At 43.5% G+C, this 20,012-nt stretch overlaps 1 protein-coding gene across 5 annotated transcripts in view; it reads left to right on the forward strand.

Annotated features, from left to right (window-relative positions):
• LOC144169380 (calcitonin gene-related peptide type 1 receptor-like) overlaps positions 1–17,065 on the forward strand; it is a 163,251-nt gene extending 146,186 nt beyond the window's left edge. For 3 of the 5 annotated variants that reach the window (XM_077698498.1, XM_077698500.1, XM_077698499.1), the window contains 8 exons: positions 390–456; positions 1,548–1,614; positions 3,815–3,900; positions 4,597–4,729; positions 6,335–6,376; positions 10,774–10,863; positions 12,529–12,628; positions 16,544–17,065. In XM_077698498.1, the coding sequence (XP_077554624.1) occupies positions 390–456; positions 1,548–1,614; positions 3,815–3,900; positions 4,597–4,729; positions 6,335–6,376; positions 10,774–10,863; positions 12,529–12,628; positions 16,544–16,566 (608 nt within the window). In that variant the 3' untranslated portion in view covers positions 16,567–17,065. The remainder of the gene's footprint in view (positions 1–389; positions 457–1,547; positions 1,615–3,814; positions 3,901–4,596; positions 4,730–6,334; positions 6,377–10,773; positions 10,864–12,528; positions 12,629–16,543) is intronic. The other 2 variants (XM_077698501.1, XM_077698502.1) reach the window with 2 other exon arrangements.
• The last annotated feature ends 2,947 nt before the right edge of the window (positions 17,066–20,012 follow it).

Here is a 20,012-nt window from a genome sequence, read left to right on the forward strand (position 1 = left end):
CGTACGAGTGAGTTTAGTTTTGAAAGGCGGCAAAAATACAGAACGACAACTGCTTAAAGTTTAAATGCGTGGACGAGGGATTGAATAGAGAACGTACAGATACCCTACCATCGTGTTCACTGCTTTTTGTCACCATTTTGGCGAGCGAATTCACTCAGTTGTTGTATAGTCATACGGCGCATGTCCAAATTGTTTGACGAGACTTGTCATGGTATGTGCATGTCGTAAAGTAGGCATTTGTTGGTGGCACCGATGGGCGAAAACATTCATGAATGCGCTTGGAGCGGTAGGGAAGGGGCAGGCAGGCTACATACTTTGGCGTAATGCGTGTGGCTGCGGGTCTTGTTTACTGTTTTGTAGGAAAGAGACCAAAGTTGTTCTTTTTTCAGGTTTTCCCCTGGTGCCAACTATAGCGTACGCTGCTATGCGGGGACAAGATGCCGAGTCATCAAGAATGTACGGGATCCTCTCTACCTTATGCTATTCACCTCTGTGCTAGATCTGGCATGTTCATGGGGAGTGCCTTTGTTCACGGTGAAAAGAGAGAAATGAGCATGGAATATTGGACTTTGGACTTTATTTAGAGAATTATTTTAGCTCAATCTTTCAAACCATTCAAAGATTCTTTCTTACTAATCAAAGCGATCACGCGTTCGCGAGACCTATTGTTTCTGTCAGCAGTTAGGTGAAATCCTGTTACATGTTTGTTTAGCTGGAACAGGTACTTTACACGCTTCAGTAAGCCGCTTGCTCTAGAAAACAGCTCTAGAAAACCTGGAGCGCTAACCATTTTGGGAGGGATTTTGTAGGCTAGTAATAAAGGCCTTACCACAGCACAAATTTTGAGGGGTGAAGATAAAGCTATGCAAAACGTGTTAATGGTCCACCAAGGCCTGCCCTCGCATCATAAAGGGCGGCCAACCTGCTGCGATCAAAGCCAAAATCAAATTGTAGATTTGACGCGTTGAATAAGCGCCTGGAGCATGCAGCAGGACCTGCTGAAAGCCCATGGATTAACTTTTAAACCTAACAACATCTTCCCAGTGTTGACTGCTGAGCCAGTTGTGATTCTGACGTTCTTCACTCGCATCGCACAGAAACCGGACAGAACGAAGGGACGCGGACACAGCGCTGTGTCCGCGTCCCTTCGTTCTGTCCTGTGCATGAAGTATGCCATTTACCCACCCCGAACCAATGACTCCTAAGCGCGAGTGTTTTTTTCGCCTCCGTACAGCGTGGCGCAAAGACGAAAGCGGGACATGTGTTTAATTTAATCCCTCCAACAGAGCAGCGGATAATTGTGGGAATAACCACACCGGACGTGCAGGCTAGACGTAGCATGCATGCACTGTGAACACATGTAATGACTGCAATGTCTGCGTTCTTCGTATCCATAAATACTTTTACTGTTAATTTCTCCTCCTAACCGGCCGTAGGAACATTGTTGTTGCGTTGACAACTACAGTATTTTCGCTCCTAATGAATCTTACGGGTTCTTTCACAAAGGCGCTCAAATACTGTTTTCTTGTGCTGCAACATGCTTATAGGTGCTGGGTAGAACACGACGTTTGGTACACCTATATACTCAGCGTTCCTGTCTGCATCTCCATACTGGTGAGCGTTGTTATGCACTACTTGCGTTGTGTTTCCGTTGGCGAGCTATGAACTGCATGCGTAGAGTCCACAATTAGCAGCGATGTCCTCGGGTGCGGCTCATGTGCGAGCATGAATATATATGTGCTTGAACGCTTAAGTCAGCGAATTACTTTTAATAATTTAGTACATCAGCAGAACGTAACATGAAACATTATTCTTAACAAAGTCTCCCAGCAATTTATTGCTTTGTCGAAGCGTTTCGTATGGGTACATTTGATTTAAATATTTTTATTTTTCATTCAACCATGTCGGTATGGTAAGATTGTTCAGTTTGGTGTTCAGTCCGAAATCAACGACTGATTGCTAAATTGACGGGACCGTATCTAACTATAACATGAACTATTTTCAGTTGTGCCTTCCTCCGGGTAGTGTTTCAGTGTTAGCCCCTGGGGTGCCGCACGTCGGTTTGACCCAGGATGAAAAACGCGTGCCAGTTGACGAGATAAAAGCTAAAAATTTAAAAGGTATTTAAAAGGTATGGTGCACAAGGTATTAAAAAGGTATGGTGCTAAGGATTTAAAAGGTATGGTGCACAAAGTTTTCCGCTATGTGGATGACTACTTGGTCATTTTTGACAAAGCCTCCTGCCTCCGGTCAACGGTTGACATCTTAAAGGTTTTCAAACAAAGGGGGCTTGGTCTATCATTCACCTTTGAAGCATTGAAAGAAGGGTGTATTCAGTATTTAGATTTGTCTGTGCGGTTTGGGAGCGGGAAAATTTGTTGGATGTACGCCCCACGATCTGTGAAGCCATTGTTGCCGTTTTCGTCTGGTCACACCAAGCTAGTAAAGAACGGAATTGCCTTATCATGCTTGCGGTCTGCTGTCACTAAGTCTTGTGTGCATTTGATGGAAAACAGTTTTAAAGAGCAAGTGCGAAAGTTGCGGCAGGCTGGATTTCCTGAAGCAGTGTTGTCATGGGCTTGCGAAAAACTTGTGAAACTGGTTAAGTCTGGAACAAAGAAAGAGGTTGCTGAAGATGTGGCTGAAACAAAAAGAAACATTGCTGTAATTCCGTATGTTCATGGCATTACGCACAGGCTGAAGAGAGTTGGTTCGAGATACGGTGTTCAGGTTGCTATAACCGCCCGGAATAAACTACGCTCTATTTGTGCCAGAGTTGCTAGTAGGGCAAGCGGCGGTCCTGGCAGACAAAGTGTAGGATGTAAGGTTAAACATGATAACCGCTATGTGTCATGCGCTATGGGCGTCGTTTACAGTATTCCCCTATCCCCGTGTCGGCGCACGTACGTGGGACAAACTGGACGGTGCCTGAATGTGCGTTTACGTGAGCATCAGTTATCATTGAAAGGGGCAGCCTCGTCGCATTTGTCTTCTCACTGCAAGAAATGTGGCTGCACTCCGAATTTTTCAGAGACTGTCATTTTGTTCAAGCATAATCGCCAGATAACACGGGAAATAGTTGAGGTGTACCACATTGATGATAGGAAAGATAAGTGCGTTAGCCAAGCAAGTGTAATGATTCATGCAAAAGAGATCATGTATCTCAGGGGCTCGTGAGTTGATTTTGGCGCATGTTTGTTTTTTCTATTTTGGCATGCAATGTTTCTTCTTGCTTGCGCAGTGTTCTGCGTTTTTTGTTTGTTTTTCTGGTGTTTGGGGGTGTGGTATCTGCTGCCTATATATTTCTTTTCTGCCTAATAAATTTTTCAGTTGTTAGACCAGCGCTTGTCCTGTGTACTCCTTTCTGCGTCCTGTAACGTTTGCGCCTGGTTTCATTCAAGATAAAAATACACGGCGCGTTATATTACACGGTACAGTTAGCAACGACGGGGGCAATTATTTGCAAGAGTAGGCTTCACATATTTTTACATCCATTATTTATTCGTAAATGGGAATAAATATAGCAAAGGTAGGATTACTGGAACCGTTCCAATTTTTATTTAATCCTTGAAGAGTATCTTTCATTCAATTTCTGTAATGAATTCAGAAGTACACTTAAACAAAACTTCCACATTTACTAGTTATCTCCGTCGTATGCTCAGAATTAGGCTTGTTGAACTTCTGACCCTCATATTTTAATCTAGGTCTCAGAGGCAGAAGAATGCTTGAGAATGTATATAGATTACGCTTAATTTACGTTTGTTTCGTGGCCCGTAAAGAGTTATCGACGTCCAGTCTCTCTTCTTCTCTTCAGCTCAGTTTTGCCTTCCTTGTGAACATCGTTCGAGTGCTGGTCACGAAACTCCGGGCCGTCAACTCGCCCGACAATGAGAGCACAAGGTAACACTGCGACCCTCATCGCGGGTTCTTGTATGAACTGCAAAAGTGTAGTAATTCTTATGATAAGAAAAGTTTTTTGTTTCTCACCTACGCCCTTAAACGACAGAATTTTTAAATATTGTTTAATTCTCCCCAAAAGCTTTCATAATGATCGAAACTGAACCTGTGTTTTTGGCAGACCCAGTGCCAAGAACTCCGCTCAAGTAACAAAATAATAGGGATGCCAAAGTTAGAGCCATAGTCGGGTCGGTCTACTTCCTTCCAGTCGAATTACTTTTAAGGAACATTGGTTTTATTTGTGTGTATGGTGCAGTCGTCCGAAGCTAGAAATTTACTCAAAAAATAGCTGGAGAAATTTGTAAGAAACTCTTACAATGAAGTCGTAGACCTCACGGAAACCTCATGTCATCAAGCAATCGCGCAGATAACAAAATTATCATGTAGTGTTATGCGTCGTTTTTAGAAAAGGTCATGTATTCAAGGCAAAAAAAGAAAACTCTGACACCATTACATTGTATTTTCTTTATAACCGTTCATATTTTTCCCTTCTACTGATAATGCATTGAGTTCCCATGCCGTTACAAGAGCAATAAGTGTCTTTCGAAAACTGCTTAAAAAGGGTTATCTCCCACGCGGTCGCTTCAACATTTACTGTGTGCCACTGCTTACATCGTACTTTTCCTTTTTTTTTTTCAGGAAGGCTGTACGAGCCACACTGATTTTGCTTCCGCTACTGGGTTTGCACTATCTGATGACGCCGTTCAGGCCAGACAAGGGATCTATTTTTCTCGCTTACGAGATCATCTCAGTGCTGGTCACTTCTCTACAGGTACAAATCTTCAACTATTCCCCTGCAAACGTCTACACACTCAGACATGTGCATTCTCCACTACAAGAACTGGTAGCCAATAATACGATAAGATGTGATAACATTCAGCTGTATTATCATCCAACGACATTGCAGCTGAATAAATATTCACAAGAGAAATGCGTTCAGGTAGGCTTCTATAAAAAATTCGCAATTTTCTACGCAATTTTAACTGAGACCTTCCTAGACTTTGCACTGATCCATGCTTGAACCCATGCGAAACAAGAAGCTATGCGACGGAAACCGTGAAACGATAAGCAGAAACATGCAGCAGAGCACATTTTACATGCTTAACGCCCACCCAGAATGCTTTGGCAATTTCAGTAATTGATTTTTTGGAGCGACCATTCCGCGCACATGCAGTTTGTCAAACCCTTGCCTACCGTCAGAGTAGTGATCAGGCTCAGCCTGATCATTAATGCGTCCTTAGCATATTGCGTTTTTCGCTCGGCTGTCCTTTTGTTCCTGAACTCACAATTTAGACGTGGTTAAGTTAGCGTCAAGTATGACTGTCGTCGGTAATATAATTGACGTCGCCCAGCACTACCTTTACCTAGCCAAGAGAGGTCAACCTCCTGGGTACTGACATCTCAAACTCTCCACGGTCTTCAGTACTTTCTGGGACGCTATTTTTAACATTTTCACATTACTTCACGCCCCACTTTAATTGTACCTGCTTTCTGTTGCTCCGAGGACCACAAAGCCGCCGTCCCAACACGATGAGCTTTTAGCCTCAGAAGGTGTCAAGGTAAACATATTTCCAAAAGCGTCCCCCACAGTGAGAGTAATGAACTCAGGTCGTCGAGGAACCAAGTGCGATTACAAACTGAAAACCAATGGTCAAGCGGATGGTCAGTTAAACTCTCCTAAAACGCTTTTTCCACCGTAGAATTTCTGACCCCCTCGATTGTCAACGTAGGAGGGTCCTGTTTGTCGGCAAAAAAAAAAAAAAAAAACATTAGGACTTCCAGGCATCCTTTCGTTCCCGTCTTTCACGAGTGAGCTCGCCACGCAAGAGAATGCTAAAATACCAAAAGACGAAGCGCCTATTGCGATTGGATTAGGCAAGAAAGTGCCATTAACAATTGTGCGGTAAAAGTACTAGTTTTAAATGGATGAAGGAAATGCACAAATAAGACGGACGCCAGCATATACAGAAAGCTTACAAGCTTTCAGTGCCCATATACATCTTTCGTGCTTTCTGTGAGCCCTCTTGTTTGCGCTTTAATGATCCAATTTGTTCAAACCAAGGTAATGTTCCAATATGTCCTAGTAATTAAACCAAATTTAGGATATAGAATGTTCGATTGCCCCAGATATCTTTAAAACTCTCATCAAGCATTTGCTGCCGTTTTGGCATGTGCGAAGTGCATTAGCACTAACCGTGGTGAAGCCATACTGTTTTCTCGATGCTACTCCTGCCGGCACAACTGTGCTTATTGTGGTGTGGTGTAACGTTAAATTTGGGCTAAATGGCTTCAAGAAGTCCTACAGCGTTCACTAAAGCGGGAGCGCTTTAAAGATGCGCCATTTGTTTACACCCTTTGTACTTCCCCTTCTCTTCAGGGTCTTTGCGTTGCTCTTCTCTTCTGCTTCTTCAACGGAGAGGTAAGCGGAAATATTATGTGCTTTTGCTGTTTTTTTAGATGCGACTGCATCTCATTCGCTCGCCTTGTCCCTCCATACGGCGTTGTTGTCCGTCCACACCCTCCCCTTACACTATAAAAAAAAATAGTTAGCGGCGCCCGGTTTCCATCCCATGACCCTGTGGGCGGAACGCGAGGTACATGGTGCTCTTCCCACTGCGCCACAAAACCGAGACAGAATAAAATGCTACAAACGTGCCTTATATCCTTGACTCATTCAAACTACGTCAAGATGCTACTGATACAAGGCATGGTGGGGCAATGATTAACACTTGCAATAAAAGAAAAGAAGCTCCCACTTACAGCAACAATGATGGAATAAAGGTCGTTGCGACAGCGAGGCCCCAAGCATACCACTTAGAGAGATTGACCAATATTGGCCAATAAAACATAATAATAATCATAAAACATAATAATCATACGCGTTCCCGACGTGATTTTAGAATCAATCCATCGGAAACACCAAGTGAACCACACGATGCGTCGCATCAACACAGGGTTCTCCTCGCGGGGAGGTGGGCGCAATTTTTTGTTAATGTTTTTTTTACATTGAAGCGTAAACAGTACCTCAGCAGGCTGCTCATGCTGCGGTCGAGCGCACTTTTTCTGCGGCGCCAGTGTGTTGATTTACGCATAAAAATTTTGATGGGCACATGCTAAAATTGCTGGCTTTAGACGTGCACTGTTCTCGTGATTTCGCTGTTATTCTGTCTCAAGTGATGGCTACTCCTCATAATTATACTTTACTGCGCAAGGCAGCGGAGAGACATTTCCTGAGTGACGTATTTTGAATCTAAGTGTGCGGCTTTGCGTGCTGTGAAATTTCGAAACGGCAACAGACCTAATCACTAACATTCTGCGCGCTTCGAATACAGAATGAAATGTCGCAAATTTGTCTATTCATGGGTCGCTTACATTGAAGGAAGATAGATATGAAGTGTATTTATTCAGTTCCCTGGATTGTCAGCACTTTCCTTACTAAGGGTATAGAGCGAGGTAGACTGCCCTCTGACAACTTCCGCTAAAAGTGGGCTGTAAAAAAGTACTCGTACCTTTAGAGACTGCGACCGCAAAAATAACAAGACATAACATATAACCCAACGCATAACGCAAACCCCAACAACGTCCAATAGATTTTGATAATCGTCTACTGAGGTTAACGGGAAAATGTCTCAAATGTATGCAACATCCAATAACACGTTATTGATGTGCGTGAGACCCTCCCACACATTTACCCGCCGCGGCGGCTCAGTGGCTAAGGCGTTGCGCTGCTGAGCACGACGACGCGGGTTTGATCCCTAGCCGCGGTGGCAGCTTTTCTGATTGAGGCGGAAAGCAAAAACGCCCGTGTGTTCGAGATTTCGGCGCACGTTAAAGATCCCCAGGTGGTCAAAATTAATCCGGAGCCCTCCACTACGGCGCGCCTCATCGCCTTCATTGCGGAGGTGCGTTAAACCCAACAATCAAATTAAACCTTCCCACACGTTTGATTTCGCTTGTCCACTGAGAGAATTGCACAGGAGTACTTGTAAAAGTTTAGATGAAACGTTTATTTTATGACGACCAACCCCACAAGACATTCTGGTGACGTCACTGCATCACCATGCAAAAGTCCTCATGTAGTGCCTTAATAACCACTCAGTGGTCTCTTAGGCGCTATCTGCTACAAACATATATCGGGAACAGTCAGGATGGGCTGATCCCTAGGAGTTGTTTTCATCACTAACAAATACTTATAGTGTTTAGTAATTATAGTAAATATGGTGATAGAGTATAGTAATTATAGCAATAAGGATGCTTGGCGGCAGTAGTTAACTCAAGACGTTCCACCTGGAAGCCACGCTCCAGCGATTACTTCCATTTCAATCTTCTCAGTGGCTTTGACAGAGTTGGTCAAATATTTTCTCCCAGTCCCACTCCCAGACGCAACTAGGCTGTGAAAAGTCATTTATGCAGGAAAATATTTAACGTGCAATGACATCAGTGTCTAACAAAGCTGACCTATACATAAAATAACAAACACGGAATACACTGAACCGGCTGAACGTTAGTCTTAGTTAGTTAGGCTGGCAATTGTTTTAAGCTTCAGAGCCCCCTCTGCACGTTTTATTTAAGAGCCCACTTCTGTTTTCACTATCAGCCGAGAGAACGTTTCGAATATGGAAGTTTCACTTGAAAATGTCAAGCATGGCAACAATTTTTGTCCATATCTTCGTAGTCCGCACTGCGTTGAAGTCCAAGCTGACTGAAAGATCACCTCGAGACATTTCGGGGGGTGATGCCGAGAAGTCTGTCCTAACGCAGATAGGTATGAACACATACAGAAAACTAAATAACATATATGATGTCTCTTTTTAGCTGCAACGGCACTTATAAAGTTGGGAACATCTGGTCACGGCTGACATTAACTTTTTGTAAAGGTAATAGAGCACTTGCACCTTTTTTTTCTTCCTGCGTTCCAGCACAACCCCCTTGCAAAGGATTAAACGAAGTACGTGCGGCAGTAATTTGCCCCACTAGCAGCAGTAATTACTAACCTTTGAAGCTTCGCATTAATATTAACTGCGGGTCGCAACTATTGTTCTGGAATGGTTGACGCAGCTTACAAAATATTCACAAAAAATCCCTCCTTAAGTTTCTCGAAAAATGCAGACCACATATACGCTAAATCGCGTCAGTAGCTGCCGGCATCGCGAATGGTAAATTTGTCTCATTATAAAAGAGGAGTAATCTGTTTCCGCGACTCTTCTAGAGTTCCAGCGCATTATATGAGTATGGCCAAGAAAAGTCGAAGTTTGAAACTGGCAGCATGGTGGCATTTATGTCACAATGTTTACTCAGTGAAGTATTGTTGTTTGGCGCATGAGAGGACACGACGGAAGAAGAACACAAGACAGGCGCCAGTCCTAGGTTCTAGCGCTTGTCGTGTGTTCTTCTACCGCCCATCCTCTCGTTCGCTGTACAACCACAAACCAAGTAGTCCACATCGACGTTCTGCCAATACGGAATGTTTTGCAGTAGCCTAGTAGAACTAGGCTTAATTCTACTTTCTGCAACAGTCTGCTTCAAGACACCAATTCTTAGAACGGCATTCCTGATTCGGGACTACGCAAAACTACTGTACACCTGCTACGGGATAAAACTGCACACAGGATAAAATTACTGTTCCGCCATGATGCAGTTGTTTCCTACTTTCTATGCCTTGCTCTTTCATCTCTGCTTGCCACGCCTTCTACTAGGTATCTCGCTTTCAGGAAACTCTGTAACCTAGATACAGTGGTCGTTGAGGCATCACAACGGGAGTAGTAAACCTTCTCCAAAGCCGATGACGAGCGCGTGACGAACTTGATATTAACCTCTGCTCAATTTTTAATATGCACTAGTGTTTTTCCTAATACGCTACACAAACTTCCTTTGCATTGAAAATTTGGCACTACTTACACCATCACCAGCGGTAGTAGTTGGGGTATTTAGTAGCCTATATATACTTTTCGCTGTATTTTTGCGGCTATATGGTCGTAGAGAGGTTCAAATAGACGACAGAGAAACGACAGCAAAAGAATCTGGACGTGTTTAAGATGATATGCTTTTCATTTAAAAAAATTCCCCCGCATTTCCCCGAGGGGAAATGTGAAAGTGCGAATGCACGGTTGTCGGCCCGCTTGCGGCGCTTGCGCTCGGCCCCCGCAGCCCACCGCCTCGCCGCCTTCTCTTCCATCTCTTCCATCGGGTTTGTACCATCACGTGTACACCACGCAGTTATCAAGCCGCTATAACGCCGCTGAGTCGCCAACGCACGCCGCTGACGACGTAGTTTGAATGCGTTAAAGATATAAGGCGCGTCACTAACGCTGATATCACGTCGCGTCCGTGGCTTGGTCGGTAGAGCGTCGCGCTGCGGCCGCAAAGTCCGCGGATCGAAACCTGGCGCCGGATGCTGTTTCTTTATTAAATATAGAGGAGCTCTAAACTATTCTCTAAAGCACGTCGCCCTACATTATACGAAAGGTAATCCGGAGCCCTCCACTACAGCACACCTTATCGCCTACGTTGCCTCGGCGCGTTAAACCGTACAATCAATCAATCAACATTATACGAAAGCGCCTAATTATGTTACATATCTTGGTTCTCTACATCCACTTGCTACAGCTTAATTTAAGCATAACGAAAGGTGTGTTACAGCAACTGCCTTTCATTGCGCTGATAATGTATGTGCTTACTACACAATTGCGTTCTACAGTTGTTATAAAAGTTACGCGTTGCCTTTACCCTTTAGAATTGTTTTTATTGGCTTCCCGAAGTGCAACATGAATTTTCGTTATGCCTTCGTGTCTCTTAATTTATTTTTTTCTTTCACAGGTCCTAAGCGTCCTTCGTAAAGCCATGTCACAAACGCCGTTCTTCAGAAGTGAAGACAGGCGGATGTCTTACGCGAACACCAGCATAAGTGTAAGTCATTTAGGGAAATCCCAGGAACAGTATCAGCGTGTGACTGTGATTTGATCAGATGTTTGCAAAAACACTGTTCTAAACCCATTTTCATTCTTCCAAGATGTCATGAATTCCACCATGATAGAAATTGCCAACACCTCTCATTTTGTTCATCCAAAACATTATTACACGTCGTAACATATCGTTGCACATAGGACGAAGGGCAAGTTCTTGGGAGGTAGTATTGAATGATTGTTTACGATTGAAAATCTACTCTGGCGCTGTCATCGATTTCACTGTGAGGGAAGTAATTGACATGTTCACATATCCATAATAGTGTGCCGATGAAAGGGTGAGCCCAGTAACTTTTATTTTTTAATGTGGGTAATTCTTGTTCTATGCTTCATTGTAATGAAGCCCAAAATGTACTTTAAATGCATTTTTCTTCGTTTATCCTAGCATTTCTTGCCATAAATGTACTAGCCACTTCACTATTACATATCTGAATGAATGCATGTTGCACGGGAACCTTTCTGCCGGCGCAACACCTTAAAACATTCCTTTTGCGTTACTGTCACCGAAATATAATTCTTTATCAACTCTGTGTTTTACGTGTGAGCAATTCAGGGCTTGGGAGACTCAAATTATTTGACCCCAGCCCGCTGTAACCAAACGCTGTCACACGTTCTTGTTAGTAGATAGTTGCTTATTTACATGTGTACTCTGCAGCACTGCTTCCCTTTGCACTAGCTTAAAGGGACCCTGCAACACTTTTGATGAACGCTTTCTTTCTTCTTTGTGCATGCAAGCACTGTGAAAGCTGTGGCGTCAGTACAGAGTGGCACTGCGTGATCTCGTCGCAGCATATACGCCTTGAAGTTCCTGCCTTGCTCTTTCTGCCATTTTCTTTAAAGCTGCTATCGAATGCTTTCCCTGTTGCAACTAAAACGAAGGAGGCCAATGGCCGCGATATAACTCAAGTGGCGTCTGTCAAGCACGCAAATAAGGCCCAAACCGCAAAAAGAAGAAACCTTTTGAGCAAGTTTTGAAGCTCCCTGAAGGGAGTAGAGCAGTAATATGTAGTTCATGTGCTTTGTGACCCCACATTTTAAGTACTGGATGTGCTTGTTGAATACGCTCTGAAAGCATTTTATATTTTCAAAATAACGTTAAAAAAGTGATGAAAGGTCCCTTTAGCCCTTTCACAGCGATATATATATATATATATATATATATATATATATATATATATATATATATATATATATATATATATATATATATATATATATATATATATATATATATATATATATATATATATATATATATATATATATAGCGCAAATTTCGTCAAAAAAATACAGGTAACGTCAGCGGCTGTGCTCACAAAGATTTCGTTTTTTCATGTGGTAACACAATACAACAATACTTGGTAGTCTCCTTTGTTGCTGACTTGAGACTATCAAGTGCGCTTTTGAGAAAGGTTGTTGAAGTGTGCATTACTAACCTCAAAGTGAGCTTGGCTGTCGCCCGCCTTTATGAGAGTCTACGCAAATAGTAGGCAACATGCTTTCTGCTTCATTAGTCATGAAACGCGCCCCGCACGCCTTTGTGGCAGCGGGCCCGCTGACGTCGCGGTAGAGCACTTAACGTTTTTCACCCTCAACCTTCCTCTTGCAGCCCCGTTATCACTGCTTACACCCCAAATTTTCCCCACCCCAAGTTCAAGCCCCTCCCTGCTCAAGTGAGGCGAACTTCCTTTGCACCGTACCTGTTTATGGTTTGTTTAGATTTTTTTTTGCTTATCACTTTAAAAACTTTACTGGTACGCTAGCTCAGTAATTAGGTTATGTGTTGTCCGTAAACAAGCATCCAAAAGGGGGTTCTTTACACTGCGTCCTTTAAGTTAAAATACTTACTTCTTTAAAAGCCGGCTGTTTATTTCTCAACGTGTGCATAGAAGAGCAAAAATGATTAACATTCTTTGAAGGTTCGCTTGAAAGACGCAGCGACCTACTAGAAAGTCGCGTAAATGTTTAAGCACGGAGTCGTTCCAAAATGCCTCGATAACACGTACATACACACGTTGTTTATTCGGAACTTAAAGGGAGTGCTTTCTAGCGTTATTACCTGCCTCGGCGGAAACTAGAAATTAATAAAAAGTACCTGGGAAGTTAGCGTAATAACCTAGGCAAATCTGTATTATATAACTGCAATTGAAATTTATTCCGAGCGTTATAGATTCCTTCCTTAGCTAAAAATAGCGGTCCTATTCATTTGCTCTAGCCTGTCGCGCACGAGAACGCGTATTAAGATACCTTGGCCGATGCACACTACCACGGCCATTATCTATGCGTGTACTACGACGAACAGTGCCACCAAAATTCGAAACACGATCATCACGCAGCGAACAGCTGTCAGAGGCGCGTCAGTAACATAACTACTTGTGCACCCATTACGTTCAAGGCCATGGTCATGCCGCAGTTTCAATGGGGTTCTCATAGCACAAATTATGGAATTTCGCATTCAATAACCCAAAGAGTATTTGCTCAATTTTGGTGCAAGCAGGAGATTTTGCCCGGGTTTGTAACAGGCTGCGTTTCCTTTTTTGGAACATGCGTCCAAAGGGAATTATGTACGTTGTATGTTGTAGAAAAGCAGTTAATTAGGATGTTAGTTGCTTTTTAAAGGGGCAGCCAACCATTTTTTTGAAGTGCGTGTCCTAAAGAGCATATGAAAGCCACCGTTTTACATATTGCTATAACCATGAAGAACTTATAATTCAGTATACGAAAATTAGTTTAATTTGGCTATAAATGTTCTGAAATTTGCAATGTGGCCTCATGTACTTTCTAAACATCACACTCCCCTTAGTAAGCAGACGGCTTGGTTTCGGTTCAAATGCGCGGTTCAAAATCCAAATAAAGTAATTGGAAAGAGCACATTATAATTGTTTTAGCTGAGGACAAGTTTTCAATACCTCTTTTCATCTCCCGCACAGTTATAAGAACGTTGCCAGGCGGCTTAAAAATTCCGCTTTGAAACGTTCTAGGGCCCTACTAGGGAATACGTTTTGGTACAAGGTGTTCTAAGTAGTGCCATTTCATTTGGGCTAGCGAGGATATACTCTACAGACACCGGTTGCCTGTCCCTCAACATAACAGTTAGACCCGGTTCCGGCGAGAGACAACGCCTGTAGATAGCACAGAACTCGCCGCCACTACCGCTAAATTTGACGCATAAAAACAGGCCCTCTGACCAGAAACGGACCATTGTTTAAAAAAACGGAGACACACGGCTTAAATGGTGTGCATTTAAATGGTGTGCAAGACGGAAACCAAACAAGTAAGCAAGAAAGTTGGATCTCCATTTCGTGCAGTTTGGGCTGGGTTGCGGTTTCCCAACGCGCAAAACACTTACCGGCACTTTGATGTCAATGGTTCAATCTGTATAATCTGCTTCAGAGGAATAGCATACATTGATTGTAGATGAGGTTTATTTATTAATGTTCTCTGGTGTTCCTTGTATTAACAGATCACATTGTAGTAAGTATCCTTTAAAGTGTTGCGCATGGCAATGCATGCAGGTGACCTGAAGTAAACCCATATTTACGAGCAGCATTTCTGCTTCGCGTATAACCTGTTCGCAGTCTCGTTTTGTTGGTAATGATTATCTGTGGGTTTTTTGCAGCGTCAGCTGTAACTGTGAGTCACTGAATTATTACACTTCGAAATATGTGTTGTTTTGCCCAAATGTATATGTTTTAAAAAACGTAACGACACTCTTGCTGTAAAAGAGTAGCATTCCATTTTCGAGAAGCTCGATTTGTTGTTCTAGACTTATCTATAAAGAGCAACTGTGAATCTCATCCTGTCGTATGACACAGAAGCGAGTGTCCATCGCGTTTACCTCGCATGATGTTTGCGCAGCTTGACTGTCCTCCTTTGTGGAGCAGAATAAAGATTCAGTAATTGTTCCAGGGTTTCCTCAATACGTGAACTAGCAAGCCCCAACACTTATAGGTGGTAGTTTTCACGTACTTCTTGATTACGTGCCTTACACACTTGTGCATCACATGCCTTTGCCTGAATTTTATACCAAAAGGGCGCTTGAGAATTCATATAACTTATGCCATCAAGATAAGAAGCTTAAGCCATATATAAGCGAAGCGTTCTGTTTGAAATACATAGTTCAAACGAAAAGAAAAAGGTTTTCTGAGGCAAACATATCTTATCAAACTGTTGAGGAGTCGAGGGTTTGACGGCATACCGTCTGGTCAGCAAACATGCTTGAAATGGTTGACTGGTCATTGACGAAATTAAAAATATACAAATGACGTTTCCGGAGCACTTCGGTTCCTTTGTTCACACTGAAGCAGCCGGCCGGACGTCCGTGGTTTATGTAGTACTCAGCAGCGTTTTCAGTGAATTTGCGTAGATAGGATCCGCAAACACGGCGTCACTATTGCGCATGTCCCAACGAGCAAGATACGGACTCAGCTTGTAAACGTGAAAGACCAGCTGCCTCGCGAAATGTTCGCGGGGGTTGTTTACAAAATTTGCTGCGCCGACGGTTCATCGGTTTACATAGGCGAAACGAAGGACTTCACGAGACGCCTGAAAGAACACCAGAATGACGTACTATTATGAGCAATATGAAAGGGAACACAGGAACGCGTAGAAAACACCCTCAGACCCAGATATGAGTGATACGCAGCGGCCGCCGTCGGAAACAAAGTCGAAAGGAGGGCGCTGTTCTAATAACTGTTCCCATTCCCGCCGTTCGCCTTATCGGCTGTCTGACGATACCATATTATCGGTGAAATGGCGTAAGCTGCGGCTTTGTAGAAATTCCACCGTGGTAGGGGTGAAAAACCCACTCCTTTCCCCCTTCGTTTTTCACAGCGCCGTCCGCGTATCGCTCCCAGTCTGTTTCGAGGCTGTTTGCCACGCGTTCCTGTGTTCCCTTTCATATTGCTCATAATAGTACACGTACGGAAGGAAAAGGTACTAACAAACGCCATCGCCAAGTATGCGAAGGAAACCGGCCATCAGATCAACTGGAACGAAAAAGAGATAATGACAACGAAAAAAAAATGTATCAGCCCGTCGAAACTTCGAGTCAATAATCATGCAGACAACGTCCAACACGCTGAACAGGAATGATGGAACTTTAGATCCTATCTATGCAAAGTCACTGAAAACGCTCTGAGTGCTACATAAACCGGGAACGTCCAGCCGGTTGCTTTAGTGTGAACAACGGAGCCATAGTGCTCCCGAAACGTCTTTCGTATATTTTGAGTTTGAGACCAGTAAACTATTTCAAACTGTTGAGGAGTAGTAAGGTCCCCGTTTTAAGTAAACTGCGGACATTTCACATAACGTTTCATTCACACATAACAGAGTAGAACATCGTTTTTTTGCCTTCTTTAACAAAATATTTGAGCTTAAATACGCACTCCTAAAGGATCACACGCAATACAAGGTTGCACTCAAAAACACACTCGTTCATTAACGAGGCACATAATGGTTCTATTATACGTTTTTTTTGCGCACCCATTGCAGTTACTTGCCCCACCACTGAGAATGTCCGTAAATGTGTTTCAGTTATGCAAAAATACGCGCAAACGTCATTCCTCCTGTTTACAGCCAATTTAAATTACCTGCTACTAAATCTTAGCCATCCTTTTTTACAGTTTCTGCCAAGACAGTCGTTTGATGGTCGAAGTCCATCTGTGTCACCGAATCATCTTCAGCAGTCGATGCTATGAAGGGAGAGACGACGTCTGCATGAAAAAATATCATTGTTCATTCCTCCCTCATTTTTATTCCATCGAGAAAATATCGAAATAAGATGTATTCAACCTGCTTGCTCGCACCCTCTTACGCAGGCTGGGGCAAATCAAAACCAGAAACGCTTCCCTTTCATACTTGTCGTGCTTCCCATGGTAACATAATTCGTACCACAAATGCCTTGTTAGTTTAGGCAGTGCCAACCTGACACTACAAATTTTACGGCTCTGCCCACTCGCAACTCTTAAAATTCCTGGCTACTTGCCATTATTTTGTAGATATATTTTACTCCTCACTTCCTGCATTGCATGCGCAACCCTTGCTAATGCGAACATGAAAACATCATGGGATATATTCATCATTGAGACTTCAAATGGCAGGTGGTTCCTTTTACAACAGGAGATTTTGTTATTTCATGCATGAAACATAGCTCCCCAATAACCCAGCTGAGAGTTCCGTTCCACTGACCTCAAAAAGCGAGCAAGTATTGCAGGCTTGTGGGGCTGCATCATGTTCGTTAGCGTTTTTGTTCGACGATTTCCCTGCCAACGTGTGACCTGTTGACGAAACGAATTGAACTTGTGTTTTTCGCTCGGGCCCAACGGTCACTCATAATGCTCATCCAATAAAAAATCATCAAGGGCAATAAAGTGTGCTGCTTACAAGGACAAACACGACACCTGTCACGAAAGGTACGCACTGCACGAACTGCGCATATTTGGGTGCATGTGTATCTAGAACGCGGCCTGATATCCCACCAAAGCAGATTGTATTTACCAGAGCAGATTGTATTTTTTATGTATTTACGGCACATAGTTGCTTCCTGCATTAATCAAACTATACGACTATGGTAAATCACCGGGAACAGAACGTCAGCGAATTCGTATAGCCAAGTATATGTGCAGTTTATTGTGGAGTAATGAGATAGCTTAGTAGTTGGAAAGCTATTAATTTATTGTCGAACACAAGGCATGTCCCTCTATTGCCGAGAAGCTGTCTTTTTCTCATAAAACACGCAATCAGGCCTATTGAATGCCTCATTATTCGAGCCTGGTTTCTTAACTACAGCGTAGCGTGAAATTTGAACTCCAAAGAAATAAAGCCACTTCCGTGGCTGTAAAATGTGCTGACACAGACTGAATATTTGAGGCGCTAAACAACGGCGACCACAAGAAACACGTAGACGCATACACTGTATCTACGCGTCTGTGTCTACGTGTTTCTTCTGGTCCCCATTGTTTAGCGCCTCAAATATTGAGTATGTTCAACCAACTAGCCCGGCTCAGGCTTTTGCTAAAAAACAGAGCTCACTTCGGCACGCTGGCGGTGACCTCCCACCGCTCACAACGTCACTCGCCGCGGTATGTACGTACTCGAAGCTCACCCACGGAAGTCTGGTAGTTTATCGGCGCATGTATAGGGGGTGGACGTGCGCGGCGCATGGCCCGATATCGCGCACTGGACGGCGCCGAAGTGGTGGCGCATCTGTCGGCCCTGCGGGGTACCTTCTCCTGGCGTGACGTCCATCATCAACGGACCCTGCGAGCTCCTAAACAGCTCCGCTGTCAAGAGCCCTGTTTACGACGCTGAAATACTCAAGCAATACTAATATTTGACATTGATTTCACATTTCCGCACGCCACACAAAACGAAAACTCAAGTGGCATTACATCCCACATGTCACTCCTAAGTTTTCATTCAAGCCCCACACCGTGTCGAGCACAAATGTAAACACAACTATTGATGAACAGCTTTGGGGTGGACCATTTAAAGAGGCCATTAACACAAAATACAATTACGTTCAATTCGAAAAAAAAACAAGCTTCGGTAATACACTCAGCTTCGTTTATCCCCGAAAGACGCTTCTTGTGCGCAAAAACGATAGAAATATAGACAAACTTTTCAATTTCGCGCAGGAGTGACGCTATATGTGCTAGAAATAAAAACACCGTTATCAGAGTGTAAGCTGCTCCTTAGCTTCTAAGTGATACGGTCACGCGGAACCAGATGCGCCACTACCACCGTCCAGTCATGTTTCTTGGCGGTGGCTTATGTTGGCGACCACCAATCGCACAAACAAGATTCTGTGACGTCATAGAGAAATCGTCGGGAAGTGGCAGGTGAGTAACAACTGCTTCATCTTTTCTTATTATTATCTCCATTATTTGTTCCAAGTTTGCGATAAAACTGACGTGATTGTTTTCGGGACAAAGCAGTTTTTTTTCGAACCAAATTTGTATTTTGTCTTCATAGCCCCTTTAGGTTTTCTGTGCGAATGTTCGCTTAGCTTAACCAATTCATGCAACGAAATGTTCGGAGCCACAGCTCGCTGGGTTTTTTGCCAGGTTAAAGACTTGGTGACGCAATCGATTTCTAGTAAAACCCGCCAGACTTGTCGGTTGCGGATGTGGAATGACCATGCTCAAAGGTATGTTCTTGTTTAGAAAGAAAACTGGTAATTGGAGGTGCACCCCGCATTGGCGGTGTCATTTTTTAATACACAAAACACCGGCTGGCGGAACCCTTCTAAGGAAGATTTCATAGCTGTGACGTACTAACAGTGACGTGACAAACAACCAGTAATCATGAAGATGATGAAGATCAAAGTATGTAATCAGGCGTAGACTAGAATATAACTTTATTGGGAATTTATGCATGTAGACTTCATGGGTGTACGGCAAAACGTGACATTCTGTTTCTCAGACACTGAAGGCCGGGCACTTCCTGTTACAGCTAACGCCGTCTAGTGGTTGGCCTAGAATTTGGAACACTGCCGCAGTCTTCTTGAACTGGTAGAACCAACCTCATGTTCTGCCTAAGTGGCCTAACCGGTAGCTTCTCGGCTGCAAACGCTTACGTTCTTTGTTCGAGACCCAGCAATTCCACCACTTTAAAACGAAGCTCTTTATGCCGTACGTATGGCGACCGTGACGTCACAAAAAGCCACTGCAGGAAAGCAGACTTTACACAATGGGTTTCCCGAACGATGATGATGACTAGCTAAGGCACATCAAGCGCCTCAAGAAAAAAAACGCGTCCCGTGGTCGAAATTGAACCTGGGTCCCGTGCGTTATGAAGCCGACGTCTAGCCGATTGCGCCCTTCCTACACGGTAGAAGCAGTTTGGATTTAAAGCGGCGCTTTCTCGGTCTCACTGATTGCGACCGTCCGGTCACCGAAACTCTCCGAACACCTACAAACCCAGCGACAACGTTCGATTCCTGCACGAGAAAGCTGAGCGTTTCAACCATCGTCGTCGTTAGACGGAGGGGCACACGACTTTTTTTTTTCAGGGATTTAATTTATCGAAAAAAAAAATAATTCCTCAGATCACTTCTACACATTCCTATTGTAAACACGTGCGGTTTCGTTT

This window comes from Haemaphysalis longicornis, unplaced genomic scaffold (genome assembly GCF_048455015.1).
Source record: "Haemaphysalis longicornis isolate Haplotype H1 unplaced genomic scaffold, Haemaphysalis longicornis Haplotype H1 scaffold_2, whole genome shotgun sequence".
NCBI classification, from domain to species: Eukaryota; Metazoa; Arthropoda; class Arachnida; order Ixodida; family Ixodidae; genus Haemaphysalis; species Haemaphysalis longicornis.